Source organism: Emys orbicularis, chromosome 13 (genome assembly GCF_028017835.1).
Source record: "Emys orbicularis isolate rEmyOrb1 chromosome 13, rEmyOrb1.hap1, whole genome shotgun sequence".
Classification (NCBI taxonomy): Eukaryota; Metazoa; Chordata; order Testudines; family Emydidae; genus Emys; species Emys orbicularis.
In genome coordinates this window covers 24,616,131-24,635,344 of record NC_088695.1, presented here as the reverse complement: position 1 = coordinate 24,635,344, position 19,214 = coordinate 24,616,131, and the positions used below count along the sequence as shown (strand labels likewise).

General features: G+C 50.8%; 1 protein-coding gene across 2 annotated transcripts in view; it reads right to left on the bottom strand.

The window, feature by feature from the left end:
• Positions 1-16,393, bottom strand: part of MAP2K4 (mitogen-activated protein kinase kinase 4) — a 173,619-nt gene extending 157,226 nt beyond the window's left edge. For both annotated transcript variants that reach the window (XM_065415124.1, XM_065415127.1), the window contains exon 1: positions 16,224-16,393. In XM_065415124.1, coding sequence (XP_065271196.1) covers positions 16,224-16,317 — 94 coding nt within the window. In that variant the 5' untranslated portion in view covers positions 16,318-16,393. The remainder of the gene's footprint in view (positions 1-16,223) is intronic.
• Between the last annotated feature and the right edge of the window lie 2,821 nt (positions 16,394-19,214).

Sequence of the window (19,214 nt, the reverse complement as noted above, 5' to 3'; positions counted from 1 at the left end):
AGCGCAGCGAGTGCAGCGCTGTAAAGCGCCAGTGTAATCAGCGCCTGCAGCGCTGCATGCTACTCCCCTTGGAGAGGTGGAGTACTTACAGCGCTGCGAGAGAGCTCTCGCAGCGCTGGCGGCGCGACTACACTCGCGCTTCATAGCGCTGCCACGGCAGCGCTGTGAATTGCCAAGTGTAGCCAAGGCCTCAGATTGCAAAAACGATCACATGACACAGAGACAGGCAGGTCTCTGAAGAAACCAGGATCCCACCCATTTATGGTTGTATAAGTTAAAACCAACATCCTAAAACCGCACCAGGCAACAAACTGGCAACAAATGCAGATCCTGGAGCACAGGAGTGAAGTGTTCCCTGTTACAAACATGCCTTAAGACAAAAGAAGTTTTCTGCTTGTTTCCCCTATTAGAAATGCAAGGCTTGTTTGTCTTAGAAGATTCCAGCTGATTAATTGAAATGATAACATCAAAAGTACCAAAGAAGTGAAACCTGACAGGGATGGGAAGAGACATGTTATTCAGGTGTTTAAAACTCTGTTTTTGTTAACACCTATTTAACTAAATACACTTAGGAGAAGAAAATCTGTGCTGAAAGAACATCAACTTGAAACTCATGATGGTCTCTGAAAACTTTATAACTATTAGTTTTACAAGTAATCCCTGAAATAACCAGAAGAGATTCAGTTACTTATTGCATTTAACACCACTTTGTGTACATGCCATATAATTGTTTTATTCATGGTCAGTCACATCATTCTTGCACTACTCTGGAGTAGCTCACACGTATACATTTCTCCATATTCTGCTAGGAAGTGCTTATATGTAACAGCAGCTGCAAAGCTAGATCTGAAGCAGCAGCACACAGGTGTTTTACTTCTCTCCAACATTACCATTAGATAAGGGAATGATGGATCTGTTTGTATGTAGCATGAACAATAGAAGGGAATAATACAAACAGTGACAAAATAGTAATGCCTGAACTCTGTAGATCTCAAAGCATTTTACATAGGATGGTAAGTATCATCCCAGTTAGAGATGGGGAAACTGAGGCATGGAGATTAAGTGACTTGCCAAAGGTCACACAACAGAGCTTGAACAGAACACAGGTCTCCGAACTCCCAGCCCCTGGTCCTAGCCCCTGGATCAGTCCTGAAGATGCCCACTGCAGAACTGTGGCTACTCTAGATGCATAAAGTCAAGATAGAGGAGAGGAAACTGAGACACCTGCTACACTGATCCCTTACTAGGCTTAACACCCAAATCTTATCCACTTAATAGCACCTCTAGAATCTCCATAAGTGAGGCTGGTTGAAACTCAACTAGAAAAGGCAGGGAGTATTTGTCCTGTCCAAATGTAACTGCTGTCATAGAGACCCCCAGATTGATTCAGATTCAATTGTCTAATATTCACAGAGTAGACAGAAAATTTTCACATAACAGACTACTCTGTATCCAAGTGGAGGCAACCTACATTTATCAGGATGCCCACCACTCAGGGAAGTTCTGCTGGTCTAAACTATGAGAAGCATGTTTGAGGAACACAAAAAGCTGAAGCTTCCATCACAATCGTTGGGACGGGACAGCAAAGATTTGATTGCTCCAATTCTAAGCAAATGACTCCCACTACAACTCCTTTCTCCCTCAACCCTTCATCTGCCACAAGCTGTCTGCATATCAACTGTGACAGACCCAGACCAGTGGGGTACAGGAGTCTGGTAGAGGGCAAATATACTGGTCACTGGATGAGTAGTTTTCTGTTCCCTGAGTGACCAGAGAAGGGGCTGCACTAGAGTAATCAGGAACCTGCTAGAACCAGTTAAGGCAGGCAGGCTAATTAGGACACCTGGAACCAATTAAGAAGAAGCTGCTAGAATCAATTAAGGCAGGCTAATCAGGGCACCTGGGTTTTAAAAGGAGCTCACTTCAGTTTGTGGTGTGAGTGTGAGGAACTGGGAGCAAGAAGCTGAGAGTGAGGGTGTGCTGCTGGAGGACTGAGGAGCACAAGCGTTATCAGACACCAGAAGGAAGGTCCTGTGGTGAGAATAAGGAAGGTGTTTGGAGGAGGCCATGGCGAAGTAGCCCAGGGAGTTGTACTGTCATGCAGCTGTTACAGGAGGCACTATAGACAGCTGCAGTCCACAGGGCCCTGGGCTGGAACCCCGAGTAGAGGGCGGGCCCGGGTTCCCCTCAAACCTCCCAATTGACCTGGACGTGGGTTCTTCCAGAGGGGAAGGTCTCTGGGCTGTTCCACAACCCACATGGTGAATCTCTGAGGCAAGAAAATCCACCAGTAAGCGCAGGACCCACCAAGATAGAGGAGGAACTTTGTCACACAACATGACCTGTGACACTCACGTCAGGGAGAAGCTCATCAGGAGCCACGGTGTCAGAGGCTGAGGACAAAAAAGGGTTGGTAGCAAATTCCAATGGATAAGAAGTCTATCAAAGAATTCTGTAACTGCAGTGGATCCCTTAACCTGACCACCTGCAAACAAAGTAGACCATGTGTCCTGATGGGGACATGAGTGAGCTTGGACAGTGGAGAATGAGACCTAGGCAAAGTCTGCTCTGTTGAATATCAGCTGTTTCAGTTTTCCAAGCACATGATGTCAAAATGATTCTAAGCCCAATTTTTAAGAGAAGTTCACTTAACAAAAATGTTAATCAGATGAACAGATGTCAAGCAAACTTTTCCAAGCAATTCCAATAATGAATTGAGAGTACACCTGAGAAGATGGGACAGAGAAATGAATACAAAACAGTAGCAGAGAGATAATACTGGTGAGAGCACTACTAGAATACTGTGTCCAGACCACACTTCAAAAGAGAACATTGAAAAAAATCAGAGTCAGAAAAGAGTCACAAAAGTGATTTGAGCACTTTTGTCCAATAATGGGAGCAGCAGCCTGTGCAAACGTCTGAAACCCGAGCCCCTCTCTCAGGAGAATGAAACCCATCACACGACCTGCTTTGCAATTCCACCATGTGTCGTCAAAAGCCCACCTATCATTATAGGTATCCTTTACACACACACACACACACGCTCCTGCCTTCCTCACTTTGGAAAGCGATAGTGCAGATCTTTATAATACAAGATACTTCCATTCATTTCTGACATGCTTTCATGAGCAGTGAAATAGTTAACAATATCGACGTTTGACGTATCTACATTGGCATCGGCATCCATAGCCATTGAAATGAATGGAGAGGTTCATACCTCACAGCTACTGTTTTAGGCTCTCTGCAAACCGAGGCTGTGTCTTCAGTGCAAAAAAAGGGTGTTTTTACCTCAAGATAACTAAAGCATGCTAGCTACCATTCTGTAAAATCCTAGTGGAAACAAGTTTCAGAGCAGCAGCCGTGTCAGCCTGTATCTGCAAAAAGAACAGGAGTACTTGTGGCACCTTAGAGACTAACGAATTTATTTGAGCATAAGCTTTCGTGGGCTACAGCCCACTTCTTACTATATGTTCTATTCTATGCATCTGATGAAGATATAGATATAGATACACACAGAGAACATGAAAAGGTGGAAGTTGCCATACCAACTCTAAGAGGCTAATTAATTAAGATGAGTTATCAGCAGGAGAAAAAAAATATGCTTTTGTAGTGATAATCAAGATGGCCCATTCCAGACAGTTGACAAGAAGGTGTGAGGATACTTAACATGGTGAAATACATTCCATTTGTGTAATGACCCAGCCACTCCCAGTCTCTATTCAAGCCCAAGTTAATGGTATCTAGTTTGCAAATTAATTCTAGTTCAGCAGTTTCTCGTTGGAGTTTGTTTTTGAAGCTTTTCTGTTGCAAAATTGCCACCTTTAAATCTATTACTGAGTGACCGGAGAGGTTGAAGTGTTCTCCTACTGGCTTTTGAATGTTATGATTCCGGATGTCAGATTTGTGTCCATTTATTCTTTTGCGTAGACACTGTCTGGTTTGGCCAATGTACATGGCAGAGGGGCATTGCTGGCACATGATGGCATATGTGCAGGTGAACAAGCCCCTGATGGCGTATAGTATAGTGTTGCCCATGCCTAGCTCCTTCACAGTAAAAACTACAGGGAGCTTGTCTCCACTAGGATTTTACCACAAGATAATGAACATGTGAGGGTTATCTTGCCATACACATACAATTTTTTAGCAGTGAGGACAAAGTCATAGGCAGACAGTGATATACTGGTTACACTCTATTCACATTTTGAAGGTTTTCTCTACAACCATGAGCTCGCAACAGTTTTTAAGTGAAAGCGGAGACTCTCCAGAACAAGCAAGAGGCATGTGAGAGCCCCTGAGAAGCTATGCCTAATGCTTTGGGAAGCCCTGCCTTAAAGAGCTCATTCTGATTAGCTTATTCAATACAATGTTATGAGAAATTTTGATCAGTCTGGAGGTACCTACGCACAGGGAGAAAATTTCTAATAGAAGGCTCTTTAATCTAGCAGATGAAAGAATAACCAGAACCAACTGCTGGAAGCTGAAGTTAGACAAATTCAGACTGGAAATAAGGCACCTACACATCTACCTCGATATAACGCTACTCGATATAACACGAATTCGGATACAATGCGGTAAAGCAGCGCTCCGGGGGGGGGGGGCGCGGGGCTGCGCACTCCGGTGAATCAAAGCAAGTTCAATATAACGGTTTCACCTATAATGTGGTAAGATTTTTTGGCTCCCGAGGACAGCGTTATATCGAGGTAGGTGTATTTTTAACAGTAAGACTAATTAATCACTGGAACACCTTACCAAGGGAAATGATGGATTCTCCACCCCCTCGAGTCTTTACATTGTGCTTGGATGTCTCTTTCTAAAAGATTCTGCTCTGGTTCAACCACAAGTTATTGGGCCTGATGTAGGAATTATTGGATGAAGTTCTCGGACTTGTATTATACAGAAGGTCAGACTAGATAATCATAATGGTGCTTTTTGGTCTTAAAATGTATGAAAGAACCAGCCTTGAAAGAACTGAGAAAGTACCAGAGAGCCTTCTCGATAACACTGCTGCTGCAGCGTTGCAATTGCTACTGCTCTGAATAGAGAGGCTGAGGATGAAGCTGGGCACAGAGTACCATGGCAGAAGTGCCATGAAAATATTTATAAGGAAATGTTTATCTTCACTAATAGAACACAATGAGCTGAGTATGGGGGAAAAAGATCCAGGGTAGAGCCCTTTGCGGATATAAATCAGATATCCACGGAGCTGCAGGGCTCTGCCAAGAACTGCAGCGGCGAAAGCCGCAGCATGTTGGGCCACCGCTCACAGGAGCCAGTGCCATGCAACGGCCGCTCCTCCGGCACAGCTGTACCGCCCCCAGCCCCACCCACTGGGGCACGCACCAGGCTCATCGGCAGCTGTCCCTGCTCACACTAAGGTGTGCAAGCAGCTCGCACACCCCCGCACAGGAGACAGACTGCTGCGTGGAAGGAACTCCCGTCCGGGGGCATGACAGCCACTTGCACACACTAGGGAAGGGGTGGGCAAACTATGGCCCGCGGGCCACATCCAACCCTCCAGACAGTTTAAACTGGCCCTCAAGCTCCTGCTGGGTAGCAGGGTCTGGGGCTTGCCCAGCTCCCGTGCTCCAGCTAGGGAGCAGGGTCAGAGGCTGCTCTGCACATACAGGGCCGGCTCTAGGTTTTTTGCCGCCCCAAGCAAAAAAATTTTTGGCTGCCCCCAACCCCAACCCTGGGCTCTCCCCCCACCCCACCCGCACCCCCTGCCGCCCCAGCGCTGGGCTTCCCCCCACCAGTGCTGACTCCGCCCACTCCCCCCTCGCCTCTAACAGGTCCAGCGCTGGCAGGGTCGGGGTAAGCAGTGGGGCTCCCGGGCCGCACCTCAGCCCAGGGTCCCTCCAGACGGGGCTCCTGCCTCCACGACCGGCCGGGACTGGGGAGGACAGAGCTGGGGGACCGCCCCGGCAGGGGGCTGAGGAGCCGGGGCAGGGCAGCCCCAGAGGGAGCGGAGCCCTGGAAAGCGGGATGCGGGCCCCGCACAGCAGCACCCCGCCCTCTATGGCCCCGCTCCTGCTGCTGCTTCTGGCCGCCCTGCCGCAGTCCCTGGGCGGCTCTGGCCGCTTCACCCTGTGGCACCTGCAGGCAGCTCAGTGTGCCCCGAGGGGCGGCCCCCAGCCCGAGTGTCCCATGCTTGGAGCCCGCCCAGCCATAAGGTGCAGGCGCTGCTCCCCGACACGAACTGCAGCAGCCCAGGGCACCCCCGGTGCAGGACACGCTGCTGCTGCCAGGACCAGCTCTAGGCTTTTGCCGCCCAAGCACCAAAAAAAAAAAGAGTCTGGCTGGAATGCCGCCCCTGAAAATGTGCCGCCCCAAGCACCTGCTTGGTTGGCTGGTGCCTGGAGCCGGCCCTGCGCACATGGGTGCCGAGGCTCCCGGAAGCAGCAGCATGTCCCCGCTCCAGCTCCTAAGCTTAGGGGCAGCCAGGGGGCTGCGCACCCTGTCCCTGCCCCAAGCGCTGGGAACTGCGGCTAATGGGAGCTGTAGGGGCAGTGCCTGCGGACAGGGCTGCGTGCAGAGCCGCTTGGCCGCACCTCTGCATAGGAGCTGGAGGGAGGACATGCTGCTGCTTCCAGGAGCTGCTTCAGTTAAATGCCGCCCGGAGCTTGCAACCCTCCCGTGCCCTGATCCCCTGCCCCAGCCTGATCCCTCTCCTGCACCTCAACACCCTGCCCCAGCCCAGAGCCCCCTCCCACACCCTGAACTCCCCCTTTCCTGCCCCACCACAGGGCACGCAACCCCAGCCAGAGCCCTCACTCCCTCCTGCACCCCAAATCCAATTTCATGAGCATTCATGGCCCACCATACAATTTTCATACCAAGATATGGCCCTCGGTCCAAAAAGTTTGCCCACCCCTGCACTAGGGCAACCAGTGACAGCTGCCGATGAGCCTGGTGCCCGCCCCAGTGGGTGGGGCTGCGGGGCACTGGCTCCTGGAAGTAGCAGACAGACATGCTGCTGTGGTTCCTGGTAGAGCCCTGCAGCTCCACAGATATCCAATTTATATCCACGGATCTAAATTTTGAATCCACACAGGGCTCTAATCCAGGGCACAAAACAGCTGACTCCTTCTGAAGGCTGGTGGAGACCAGCATACTCCAAACTTTAAAATGACATTGGAAACATAAGACTCATACAGAAAGCTCCTTACCCAGATGTGAAAGGGTGTATATATACCCCCACAGAACAAGAGGTTAACTAGAGCCTGAGAACTCTATTAGCTCAACTTGTTACATCTGAAGAGCGTATTAGACTCAGGGAGGAGTTAAAAGAAAAAAAAAAAAAAAAAAAAAGAGTTCAGTATAGTTGGGAGAAGGAAATCCAGAAGAGAGGTGGTTTGGAGTTTCTTCTCTGTGGCAGGCACCTGACAGAAGACAGGCAGAGGAAGAACCGAAGATGGACTAACAGCTCAAGCCCAGGATGGGTGGACACTGCTTAGTTTGTATTTTTGTCTGTTTTTTGGTTTTGCTGAGAGACTCCAGGGAAAAGCTCTGCATGTCGCTGCTCTTCAAGAAAAATGAGGCTGAAGAGGAGTCGAGGAGGGGCAGAAGATGCTGTCTTGATTACTATTACTTTATCAGACATTATTCGAGACGTAGATACCCCTGAAGGGGTGGAACTCCCTTGTCACCTGACTGTATGGCCAAGCCACCACCATACCACATCACTGAAGTCACAAGGTAGAGAATGGGGCAGAATTGCTGACATCTCACACCACGAGGGCGTGCTCCAAAGATTGAGACTAAAACAACTCTATAACAAGGCATCGCCTCATTGAAACCCTCATGAATTTTTGCCATTGGTGCTGTTTCCTTCCTGCATTGCCCAGGCTGAGCAAAATGCCAACAGACTGGACAGTTTCTTTTTCTCTTTTAATTTCACTTTTTAGTGAGGCACACTTTATTTGAAATTTAGCACAAATTTCAAGTTTTGTTTAAAACTTATCAAATCCAAATCCATAGAAAACTTGTGAGCTCCAAAAGCAGTAGACGTTAAAAGTCCGCTTTAGTTTGATATTTTGTGGGCTTTATTTTAAACATAAGCAAGTTCTCTTCTCCTCTATAAATGCCGTAGAGATATTAGACTTCCATTCCAACTACAATCATGTCTCCTAAGCCCTCCACATTCCACACATATAGGAACTATAAACACAAGTGACTGTGAGTGTGTTTCCACCAAACTTACTTTTGAAAATTACATAGAGGAAAAGAAGGGAGACTTTCTCCATTCAACTTTGTTTCTTTAGATGACCCTGTCTTCACAGGCAAAAAAAGAGTGTATTTTTCATTCATGAGTTCAATCAAGTTAACATAACAATTGGAAAGCCCTCTTAACAGCTCTGAAGACAAGCTAACACATTTGGACCCTGCCTTCACTAAGAAAAAAGGTATACACAACAGCTGAGTGTAGATAAACCAAGTGTTAAAACTTCAAGTTGTCTTGTCAACATTAGTTTACACATGTGATACTTTACCCATGCATGTGCAAACTGAGGCCTGGTCTACACTACGAAATTAGGTTGGTATAACTACTTCGCTCAGGAGAGTGAAAAATCTGCACCTCTGAGCGACACAGTTAAACTGACCTAGCCAGAAAGCACTCCTCATAGACCTAGCTGCCACCTCTCAGGGCGGTGGAGTTCCTAAACTTCAGGGAGAACCCCTCTCCTCACAGTAAGTAATGTCATCACTGAAGTGGTGCAGCATTTGAAGTGCAGGCAAGCCCTGACCCACCCGTGCAGAAAAAGAGCAGTTCTTGCTTCTGCCTTATTGCCACCATCACAAGGAGACCAATCGTTTATATTTTTTGCTATAAATAAAATTAATGCAAGGCTTCAAAAAACAAGGCAAATAGCGTTTTATTACAGTGTTTCCTCAGTATGAAAACAGTATAGCCTCAGTCTGAAGCAGTTGTAAACGCTGCTAATGCAAAGAGGATTTTTCAAAGGTTTAAAACTTTAAAAGGTTTTAACTTTAAAAAACACACCAACTGCACTGAAAGAGTGATTTTTTTAAACGAGGGCTTGTCTATACTACAAAGTTAAGTCGACATAAGGCAGCTTACATCATCCTAACTATGGAGGTGTACACACTACAATGCTCTTCCCGCCACTGTCACACACCTGCTATACCAACTTAATAAAACCACCTTGACAAGAGGCGTAACACTTATGACGACATAGTTAGAGCGACACAGTGTCAGTGTAGACACTGCATTGCTTGCGTTGACTTAAGTGGCCTCCAGAAGGTGTGCTACAATGCCCATAGTGTACCTGGCTGCAGGGAAGCAGAGCAGTCACAGGTATGCACCCCTTCCCTTTTAAAACCCCAGGGAAGTTCTAAAACTACTCTTCCTGTCTGCTTGGCAGGTGAGCTAACATAGCAACTGTCCAGCTGACCAGGCAAGCTCCACGCAGCAAACGCACTCCTGCCTGGAGTACAACGAAAGTGGTGGATCTCCTGGGTCTGTGGGGAGAGGAAGCTGTGCAGTCACAGCTCCACTCCAGCAGCAAGAACTTTGATATCTAAGGCCAGATCGCTCAGGCCATGGAGAACAAAGGCTATGACAGGGACACGCAGCAGTGCCGTGTAAAACTCAAAGAGCTCAGGCAGACATACCAGAATGCAGGGGTGGCAAATAGTCGCTCTGGTGTAGAGCCGCAGACATGCCGCTTCTACAAGGAGCTGCATGCCATCCTCGGTGGCGATCCCACCTCCAACACCAAGAGCCCCGTGGATACTTTTCAGGGGGGCTGGAGTCACTGACCACCAGAGTGAACCTCAAGGAAAACATGCTGGACAAGGAAGTGGAGGCGAAGGAGGATGGGAGAGAAGCAACAGGGAGATCCGGTGGCATGGGGAGCCAGGACCTCTTTTTGAATCCAGAGCAATCTAGCCACTCCCTGCAGTCCAGCTGAGCGGAGCATGATGCAGGGGACAGAAACTCTGGTATGTACTCAATTTGCTTCAATACCATAGGGACACATCTGCTCATGTAATGCTTTTTTAATTAGGCTACAAAAGGTAGTGAAATAACCAATACAGGTAGAGTTGCTATCTGCTTCTCATTCCCCTGTAGAGCTAGGCAAAAGGGGCCCTGCAGAAAAGTTTGTTTATGCACACTGGGATCTCCCATGAATCCTCCACAGAAATCTCCAGGAAACTTTCTTAGAGGTAATCTGCAATCCTCTGCCGAAGATTTCTTGGGAGAGCTGTCTTGTTTCTTCCTCTGCAGTAGGCCACTTTGCCACACCACTGGGCAATTACTTCAGCAGACACCATTTCAGTACACAAGGTAGCAGCATACAGATCCAGGCTGCAGCCACACGCATGCAGGAAGTGCTCCCTTGCAGCCTTGCTTACCCTCAGGAGTGAGATATCAGCTACAATTACCTCCGCCTGTGGAAAAATGTGCCAGTATTCAGTACAATAATCCTATGCACTTGTACTGATAACCCAGTGCTACCCCCTGCCCTTTGTCCCAACTCACCCGCTCCACTCTGGGCATGGCTGAGGCGGCCACCGAGCTGTATGACTCGTAAGGGAAAACGAGAAAGTTGTGCTTGTAACTTGTTTGGATCAAGCGGTGCAAGTACACTGAAAATAGGACCTATGTCCACTGTTTCTTTAGAAGCTGCAGATGTGGCCTTGAGGGTCTCCTCATGCACACTGGCGGAGCAGCTCGGCCAGATAAGGAGAAGACAGAAGAGGTCTAAGGAAGACATGTTCAAGGTGCTGCAGTCCTCTGGTGCTTCAGATTGCGAGCCAAGAGCTTGGGGAGAGACAATCAATGAGAAAATGTGGAGGGATACTGAGGAAAGGAAGCAGGGCCAGGAACAAATGATAACACAGCTCGCGGAACAAACAGATATGCTGCAATCTCCGACTGAACTTCAGGCTGAACACATCTGTGCTCACCTCCCGCTGCAGCCCATAGAGAACTTCATTCGAAAACCTCCCTACACTCTCCACACATGTTCCATATATCTTCCATTGCTGCAACAGTACCCCAGGCACTCCACCACACGGGAGATTACGCACAATGACAGCTAGACAGACAGACAGCCGCGAGAGCCTCGTTGGCGTATGTGCTTGTGAATTCACTGTCCCTTCTCCTTCAAAGATACTGTATGTATTAAGTTTACCTCAGCATGACATAGGTATGTTTCCATGGGTGTGGAATAAAAATCAACTTATGGAAAGTGAATGAATCTTTATTATTCTCCAACACATGGTGACTGCTGCTAATTCAGAGACAGTAGCAATAGATTAATTTGCATTGTTATAGCAGCGCACAGAAAGCAATCATTACAAGGTTCATACCACGGTGAAAAAAAAAACAATTCCAGGCTCAGCACATTACAGCAACACACATTACTTTGGCTCATTGTTAAAATGCTCCTTCAAAGCCTCCCTGATCTGAATAGCTCCCTGTTGAGCCCCTCTGAGAGCCCTGGTATCTGGCTGTTCAAAACCAGCAGACAGCTGTTCAACTTCCACACCCCACCCATGGGGAAACTTCTCCCCCTTTGCTTCACAGATATTATGAAGCTCACAGTAGGCAGCTATGACCATGGGGATATTGCCCTGACTAAGGTCTAACCTCCTGAGGAGACGGCACCAGTGACCCTTTAAGCAGACAAATGTACATTCAACAGTCATTTTGCACCTGCTGACCCTGTGGTTGAAGCGCTCCTTCTTGCTGTCAGGCATGCCAGTGTACAGCTTCATGAGCCACAGCGGCAAGGGATCGACTGGATCTCCCAGGATTACTATTTGCATTTCCACATCCCCAGTGGTAATCCTCTGGTCTGGAAAGAAAGTCCCTGCTTGCAGCTTTCTGTACAGGCCTGTGTTTCTAAAGATGCAGACCTTCTCTGACGAGCCCATGTTGATGTTGATGAAACGACCCCAGTGATCCACAGAGATAAGTAGCCCTTTCTGTTGATGTATGCCGTCAAAAGGTGGTCTGGTGCCAAAATAGGGATATGCTTCTCCACCGTGAATGCGGCTCTCATTTTGGTGTCCTTGCGCCGGAGGGCAGAGGTGAGCTCCGAACATAGTTCCAGGAAGGTGGTTTTGCACATCTGAAAGTTCTGCAGCCATTGCTCGCCATCTCATACCTGCATAGCGATGCGCTCGCACCACTCAGTGCTTGTTTCTCGAGCCCAGAACTGATGGTCCATCATGTGCAGCTGCTCCGTGAATGCTAACAGCAATCTTGAATTGTTTCTTTCCATGGCACACTGTAAGCCAGACACCAAGGCATCGTCATCAGACACGCAGCTCATAAAATACTGCAGGATCAGGTGCATTGTGTTCATAACATTCACCACAGTACTGGAGAGCAGTGCAGGATCCGTGCTTTAGGAGAGATGGCGGATGCACAAGTTACAGGGGCTGTTGAAAAGTGGCGTTAAATATACTAAGAAGCCCATGGAATGATAGGACAGAGAAAACTACATCATGGAATGCTGAAACTGCCCCCATGAGGCATTGCAAACCCTTCCCAAAACACCCTGGGGCAGATGGTGGCAAGTTGCACAGTGTGATAGCTACCCAAGATGCACTGTTCTTTGTGTCGATGCAAGAGCTGCTACTGTGGACACGCTCCTCAGAAAAAAGGACATGCAACAGCAGTTTAATTACAACGGTGGCTATAGGTCGGCCTAACTTAAGACAACTTAACTTTATAGTGTAGACATTGCCCAAGTCTCTAATTTTTTGCAAGGGTAGAGAGTCAGTCCTCAGACACTGACGAAAAGACCTGCTACCTTACCCTACAGTAACACTATGAAAAGCTGAAATGTTAGCCACAACCAAAATAAGAGACTAATATTTTAACCATAAATTGATCATTGAAGTATTCTTAGTCTATTTTCCCAAAGCAAATATTAAGGTAACAGACAAAAGAAATGAGGGATCAAGAAATAAAGAACTGCTCAGTGAATGGGGATGGAGTCACTAGGAGCCAAATCAGAACTGCTCCTCCCCAATCCAGCAAGAGACTGGCTGATAAAGTGTGACACAAGGCTTGTTTACTCACAGAAATTACACTAATTTAACTATATCACTTTCCATTTAGTTTGTTACTGAATAAACACAAGACACTGCGGTATCTATCCAGAAACAAACTTGGGGCTCCAAAAGTAGGTTGTGTTTCAAAACATGTTGGATAATGCAAATTTAAACACAATTTTGTACCTTGTGCAGAAAGGTTGTGTTTAAGACCATATTAATGGACTATGGTCAACCATAGAGAGACCCCAGCATTTACCACAATCTGCTAACGCTTTTAAACATTGCTGCCTTTGTGCCCACTAGATACTAAGTGGTGTGTAAATACACGTTACTTAAAGCACGTTAGCGAACATCTTAAAACACAATCTATTTGCCTAGTCTGGACATACCCTCGGAAATTGACATTTGGGCAGAGGCTACAAGTCAACACTTACAATGTTCAATTTACTAGGTTTACAGTTCTAAGGTCAACTGACAGACCTATTCTTCATCTGGCTTTTTATTAAGAAACCAGTTTCTAAATAAAACTGTACCCACTATTAGACCGTTTGTTTTCTGAGACCTTGTGTTGGAAAATTAGGGATAAATTGAGCCTGGCTGCTCCCAGTACTAGTTTCCAACTATGCTCATGGAGGGGCAAAAATGTATGCCCATCATTCCCTTCCAGCCACAGAGTTTGTGCGGCACACATGCTGCTGGAAATTCTACAGGAAGTAACTGCAACCTAAACTAACACAAGAAAAGAAAAGCCTTATGCTCTGCATCAGATCAACCTAACATTCTGGGAGTTCCCAGTTTAAACCTTTGCCCAGAATGGTGGGCAAAGAACAGCCATACTGGGATGAGTCACTTGCCAAAATAAATATTAAGAAGTAGACAGAACACTGATCTAAAAAGATACAGGTTAAACCTCTCTAATCCAGCACTCCTTGGTCCGACAACATCCATGGTCCGGCACGGCTGGAGCACCCATGGGGAAAAATTAGTGGGTGCAGAGCATCCACTGGCGTCAAGCTCCCCCCTCTGCCCCTCTCCCCCCGCGTGCTGGCAGCCCTGCACTTACCAACTCCTCCTCCCTCCCAGCGCTTCCAGAGCGCCGCGAACAGCTGATTCGCAGCGTTCAAGCTCCGGGAGGGAGGGGGAGGACCTGGGGCCGGCAGCTAAGACCCCAGGCTGGGGGCCAGCACTCCAGGTAGCAGCAGGGCCCCAAGTAGGGGGTCCAGCTGGGTGCAAAGCGTGGGGGTGCTACAGCACCCCCCATACCCCTACTTCCCGCGCCTATGGAGACCCACTGGCACTCTGCGTTGACCTCCCGTGGTTTGGCAAATTCTCTAGTTCAGCAGCAGTCAGGTCCCGAGGATGCCGGACTAGAGAGGTTCAACTTGTATAAAATCCAGACTAAAACTTGCCTACCCTTGGCAAATGTTCACTTGTTTACATACTTTAACTCAATGACTCTTCTGCTGCAGAGCTTACATGTGTTAGTGGGAGGAAAACGCCCGCCTTACATCAAAATAACCTGCTGCAGCAGAACTATATCTAACTTGCAGGTTCATGCTTAAAACAAAAATCAAGAGCCTATTTGCTATTCATGTAGTTACCTAATAAAAAGGTAGGAGTCTGAAATCAGAAGTGAATGCCTTCCCAAGAAGAATGGCTGCTTTCTTATTGTTTAGAGATCTTCAGAGACAGTCAAAACACCACTAGCAGGATCTAGTTGCCCCTAAAGAGGCGTATGTTCAAATATATGCAACAGTTTTCAAGCTACATTAAGTGTGTATTTCTGAGCCTTGAGCACCACCCCCACAGAATAGGAGATGAGGCTCCAACATCAGCTGAGATTTACATGGTAAAACCAACATTTTTTCTGCTAGTCACTAATTTGTAGAAGGCAAGTGGAGGTGGTATGCAGTCACTGAATAACACAGCACTGCCAGCACAGGCATCTGGACCGCCCCCCCAATCACTTCCCAAAGCAGTCACCAAACTCAGCTACGGAGTACCCCGTGTGCACTCAAACACCTCCAGCCCTAGGGAAAACAGCACACCCACACAACCCCCCCGGCACACTGACCCACTCCCCCAAGATTGGCTCTCCCTTCCATGCTTCAGGCACACTCACTCACCCCAGTCTCCCCTCTGACACACACACCATGGGCACACTCAAACCCCCTGCACACACGCACCCGGCAGGCACACTCACGCCCCCCCCCACACACACACACGCACTTGGCAGGCACACACCACCACCCCAACCCTGTGGGCATACATCCCCACACATATCCTGCGGGCACACTCACGCCCTTTACACACTCACGCACCCTGCAGGCACACACACACACCCCCCCCCGGCATACATCCACACACACACTGCAGGCACACTTCCCCCCCCCCACACACACACACTGCAGGCACACTCCCATTCCCCCCCCCACACACACACACACACATACTGCAGGCACACTCCCGTCGCCCCCCCCACACACACTGCGGGCACACTCCCGTCGCCCCCCCCCACACACACACACACTCACTCTGCGGGCACACTCCCGCCCCCCACAGATACACACTGCGGGCACACTCCCGTCCCGTCCGCCCCTCCCACACACACACTGCGGGCACACTCCCCCTCTCCCCCCCCCTACTGCGGGCACACTCTCCCTCCCCCCCCCCACTGCGGGTACACTCCCGTCCCGCCCACACACACACACACACACACACACACACACACACACACAGAGTGGGCACACTCCCGTCCGTCGTCGCCCCCCCCCCCCACTGTGGGCACACTCCCCCAACATACTCGCACCCTTCCCCCAGCCTGCCGCCCTCCTCCGCGCAATCGGGGGCCCATGGCCGCCCCAGCACCTAAGGCCTCTCGGCCCGGAGCGCGGCCCCCAGGGCGGGAGTCGGCCGGTTCCCTCTCGGGGCAGCTGGCCGGGGTCCGTCGCGAGGGTTGCGCGGCGCCCCGGCCCTGGCCTTACAGGCCATCGCGGTTCGGCGGGCCCGGGCCCGGCTCCCGCCGCTGAGCAAAGGAGCCGAGCCGGGGCCTAGCCGGCCCCGAGCTGCCGGCCCCACCGGACCGACGAGGGCGGCCCGGAAGCGGCCGGGCCGAGGTGCGGAGCCCGGGCCGGGCGCGCCGTTGCGGGGGGACCGAGCGGGCGGGGCCTGGTGCGGGGGTCGCTCACCCTGCATGCTGCTGACCGTCGTGTGCGCCTGGGAGCCCGGAGTGCTGCTCCCGCTGCTGGAGCCGGAGCCGCTGCTGGGGCTGGGAGTCGCCATTGTGCGCGCCAGACACGGAGCAGCGCGGAGGCTGCAATGCAGCAGGGACCCTCCCAGGCAGGACACCTAGAGCCCCGACTCCGTATAGCAGGCGCCTGAGCCTGCCCGTCCGTCCCCTGGACTGGGGCTGCCGGCTTAACCCCTCCCAGTCCCACGCAGGACACCTAGAGCCCGACTCCGTGCGGGCGCCGGGCAGGCGCTGAGCCGGCCCGTCCGTCCCCCCTGGCAGCGGGAGTTCCCCGAGTCCCCCGAAAGCGCTCTGCGGCCAGCGCGTCTGGGCTTCCTCCGTGCCCAGCGAGCCCGAGCCCTGCTACTGCCTTCGCAGGGAAGGGAGAATCTCCTGACCAGATCCTAGCCCAGGGTCGTTCATTAGTGTCTTGGCTGCAAGTGATCTCTTCTGGGGGCAAGAGATTCACACAACTGGACATGGCTGATTCCTCTGCAGCCCCGACTGTGAGGGCTTCACACTAGGTTATGGTCCAAGAGGACGTCTGGGCCAAGTCACTCCCGAGGACGAAGAGGGGAAGCTGCTTACCTTGTAATTCATCAACCCACACTCACCTCTTAGGTTCCATATATTCCTTCTCTATCCCTGCCCTTCTTGTTACCCCTTTCCCTTCCCATTCTCCTGCTACCTCTGGAATGGCCAAGGAAGGTCACTGTCATCCACCACCTATTCATTCCCTGCTCCCTCCATCTCCTAGCACTCATGGAAACCTACCTCACACACATCCCAACACACACTAACTCTGCAGCTGCACTCATTTTTTCCACACACACCACATGTCACCCCCTAAGGGCCACTATATGGATGTCAGACTCCCCTCCTCTCCTCCCCCCTTCCAGCCCCTTGCTCCATCTCTTCCTTCATTTCTTTGGAATAACATTTCATCAGGGTCTACTCTCCATGTTGCTGTCACCTACTCCCCCTCTATTTCTCCCCAAACACCTTCCTTCTAGTTCTCCCTTTTCCTCTCTTAGTCTCCCATATGTGCTGACACCCTGTCTGACCCAATCCATGAAATGCCCGATTCCTTGTCCTCATCTCCTCTTATGATCTTCACCCATGTTCTCTGCCAGTCAAAATGGCCACTCAACTTTGTTTTCATCAGAAACTGGTATATCTGAATTCCTTCATTGTTACTGCCCGTTTAGCATCCCTTTCCATGAGGCCTTCCATAAGATCCAATCTATTGATATCCATTACTTCTCTGCCAACCTCAGACCTTCCTCCCAGCTCACTCATTCTTTACTTCATTCTATTGTTATTTGCTCTCTCTTCTCTGACTCCCACACTCTTCACTCACTGTCAAGTATGCCTTGTTAAACCATAGCCCTATTGGGGGATGAGAGTGTGGCCTAGTGACTAGAACACTGGACTGGGACTCAAGAGACCTATGTTCTAGTTCCAATTCTTTTCCTGGGTGATTGTGGGCAAGCCAGTACATCTCTCTGTATTTCCATCCCCCATTTATGAGAGAGGGATAACTATACTATCCTCCTTTGCAAAGCACTTTGAGATCAATTGACAAAAAGCGCTATGTAAGACCTAGGTATATTATTATTAACTCACTCCCAGCATCCTCTTCCTCCACTGCTAAGGGAGCTGCAGGAAGGGAGACAAGAAGGAACTGACGGAGGGACAATGAGGTGAGGAGGAAGAATGATCAATTGTAGGACTGGGAGGCCTGGACTCAACTGTTTAACTGGGGGCACTTACTTCCCTTCCTGGCCATGAGGCAAGGGCCATCACCTTTTCTGCAACTCGCTCCCCTGACCTCTCACTGCCCCTCAGACCCTGGAACCCCAGCATTTCACTGTGTGCCTCCCCCTTACTCGCTGCCTGGGGGAAGCAGTTCCTCGCCAGGGGCCTCTTCTCTCCTCCCCTCCCAGGCTAGAGGGCAGGGCAGCACCAGCAGGGCCATTGTGACTCCCCTCTCAGGTTGGGGCATGGATGCAGGAGTCAGGGCCAGCTCCAGGCACCAGCAAACCAAGCAGGTGCTTGGGGCGGCACATTTTCAGGGGCGGCATTCCAGCCAGCCTCTTTTTTTTTGGCGCTTGGGTGGCAAAAGCCTAGCTGGCCCTGGCAGCAGCAGCGCGTCCTGCACCGGGGGCGCCCTGGGGCCACTGCGGTTCACGTCGGGGAGCAGCGCCCACACCTTATGGCTGGGCGGGCTCCGAGCGCGGGACACTCAGGCTGGGGGCCACCCCTCGGGGCACACGGAGCCTCCTGCAGGTGCCGCAGGGCAGCCGCCCCCCAGTGCCGCAGCCGCGGCTGGGCGAAGTGGCCAGAGCCGCCCAGGGACTGCGGCAGGGCGGCCAGGAGCAGCAGCAGGGCCATAGAGGGCGGGGTGCTGCTGTGCGGGGTCCGCGTCCCGCTCTCCGGGGCTCTGCTCCTTCTGGGGCTGCCCTGCCCCGGCTCCTCAGCCCCCTGCCAGGGCGGTCCCCCGGCTCTGTCCTCCCGGGTCCCGGCTGGTCCTGGAGGCAGGAGCCCCATCTGAACGGACCCTGGGCTGAGGCGCGGCCCGGGAGCCCCGCTGCTTACCCCGACCCTGCCAGCGCTGGACTGGCTGGAGGTGAGGGGGGACCGGGCAGAGTCAGCGCTGGTGGGGGGAAGCCCAGGGTTGGGGCGGCAGGGGGTGCGGGTGGGGTGGGGGGGAGAGCCCAGGGTTGGGGCGGCAGGGGGTGCGGGTGGGTTGGGGGGGGAGAGCCCAGGGCTGGGGTGGGGGGCAGCCAAAAATTTTTTTGCTTGGAGTGGCAAAAAACCTAGAGCCGGCCCTGGCAGGAGTGCTGGGCCAACCTGTCCTTGTCACCAAGGGGGGGGAGCAGGCATAGAAAGAATTGAGCGGATCAGCGATGCTAAAGGCTTCTGCTTCCCTCCTGTGGAGTGGGGTGGG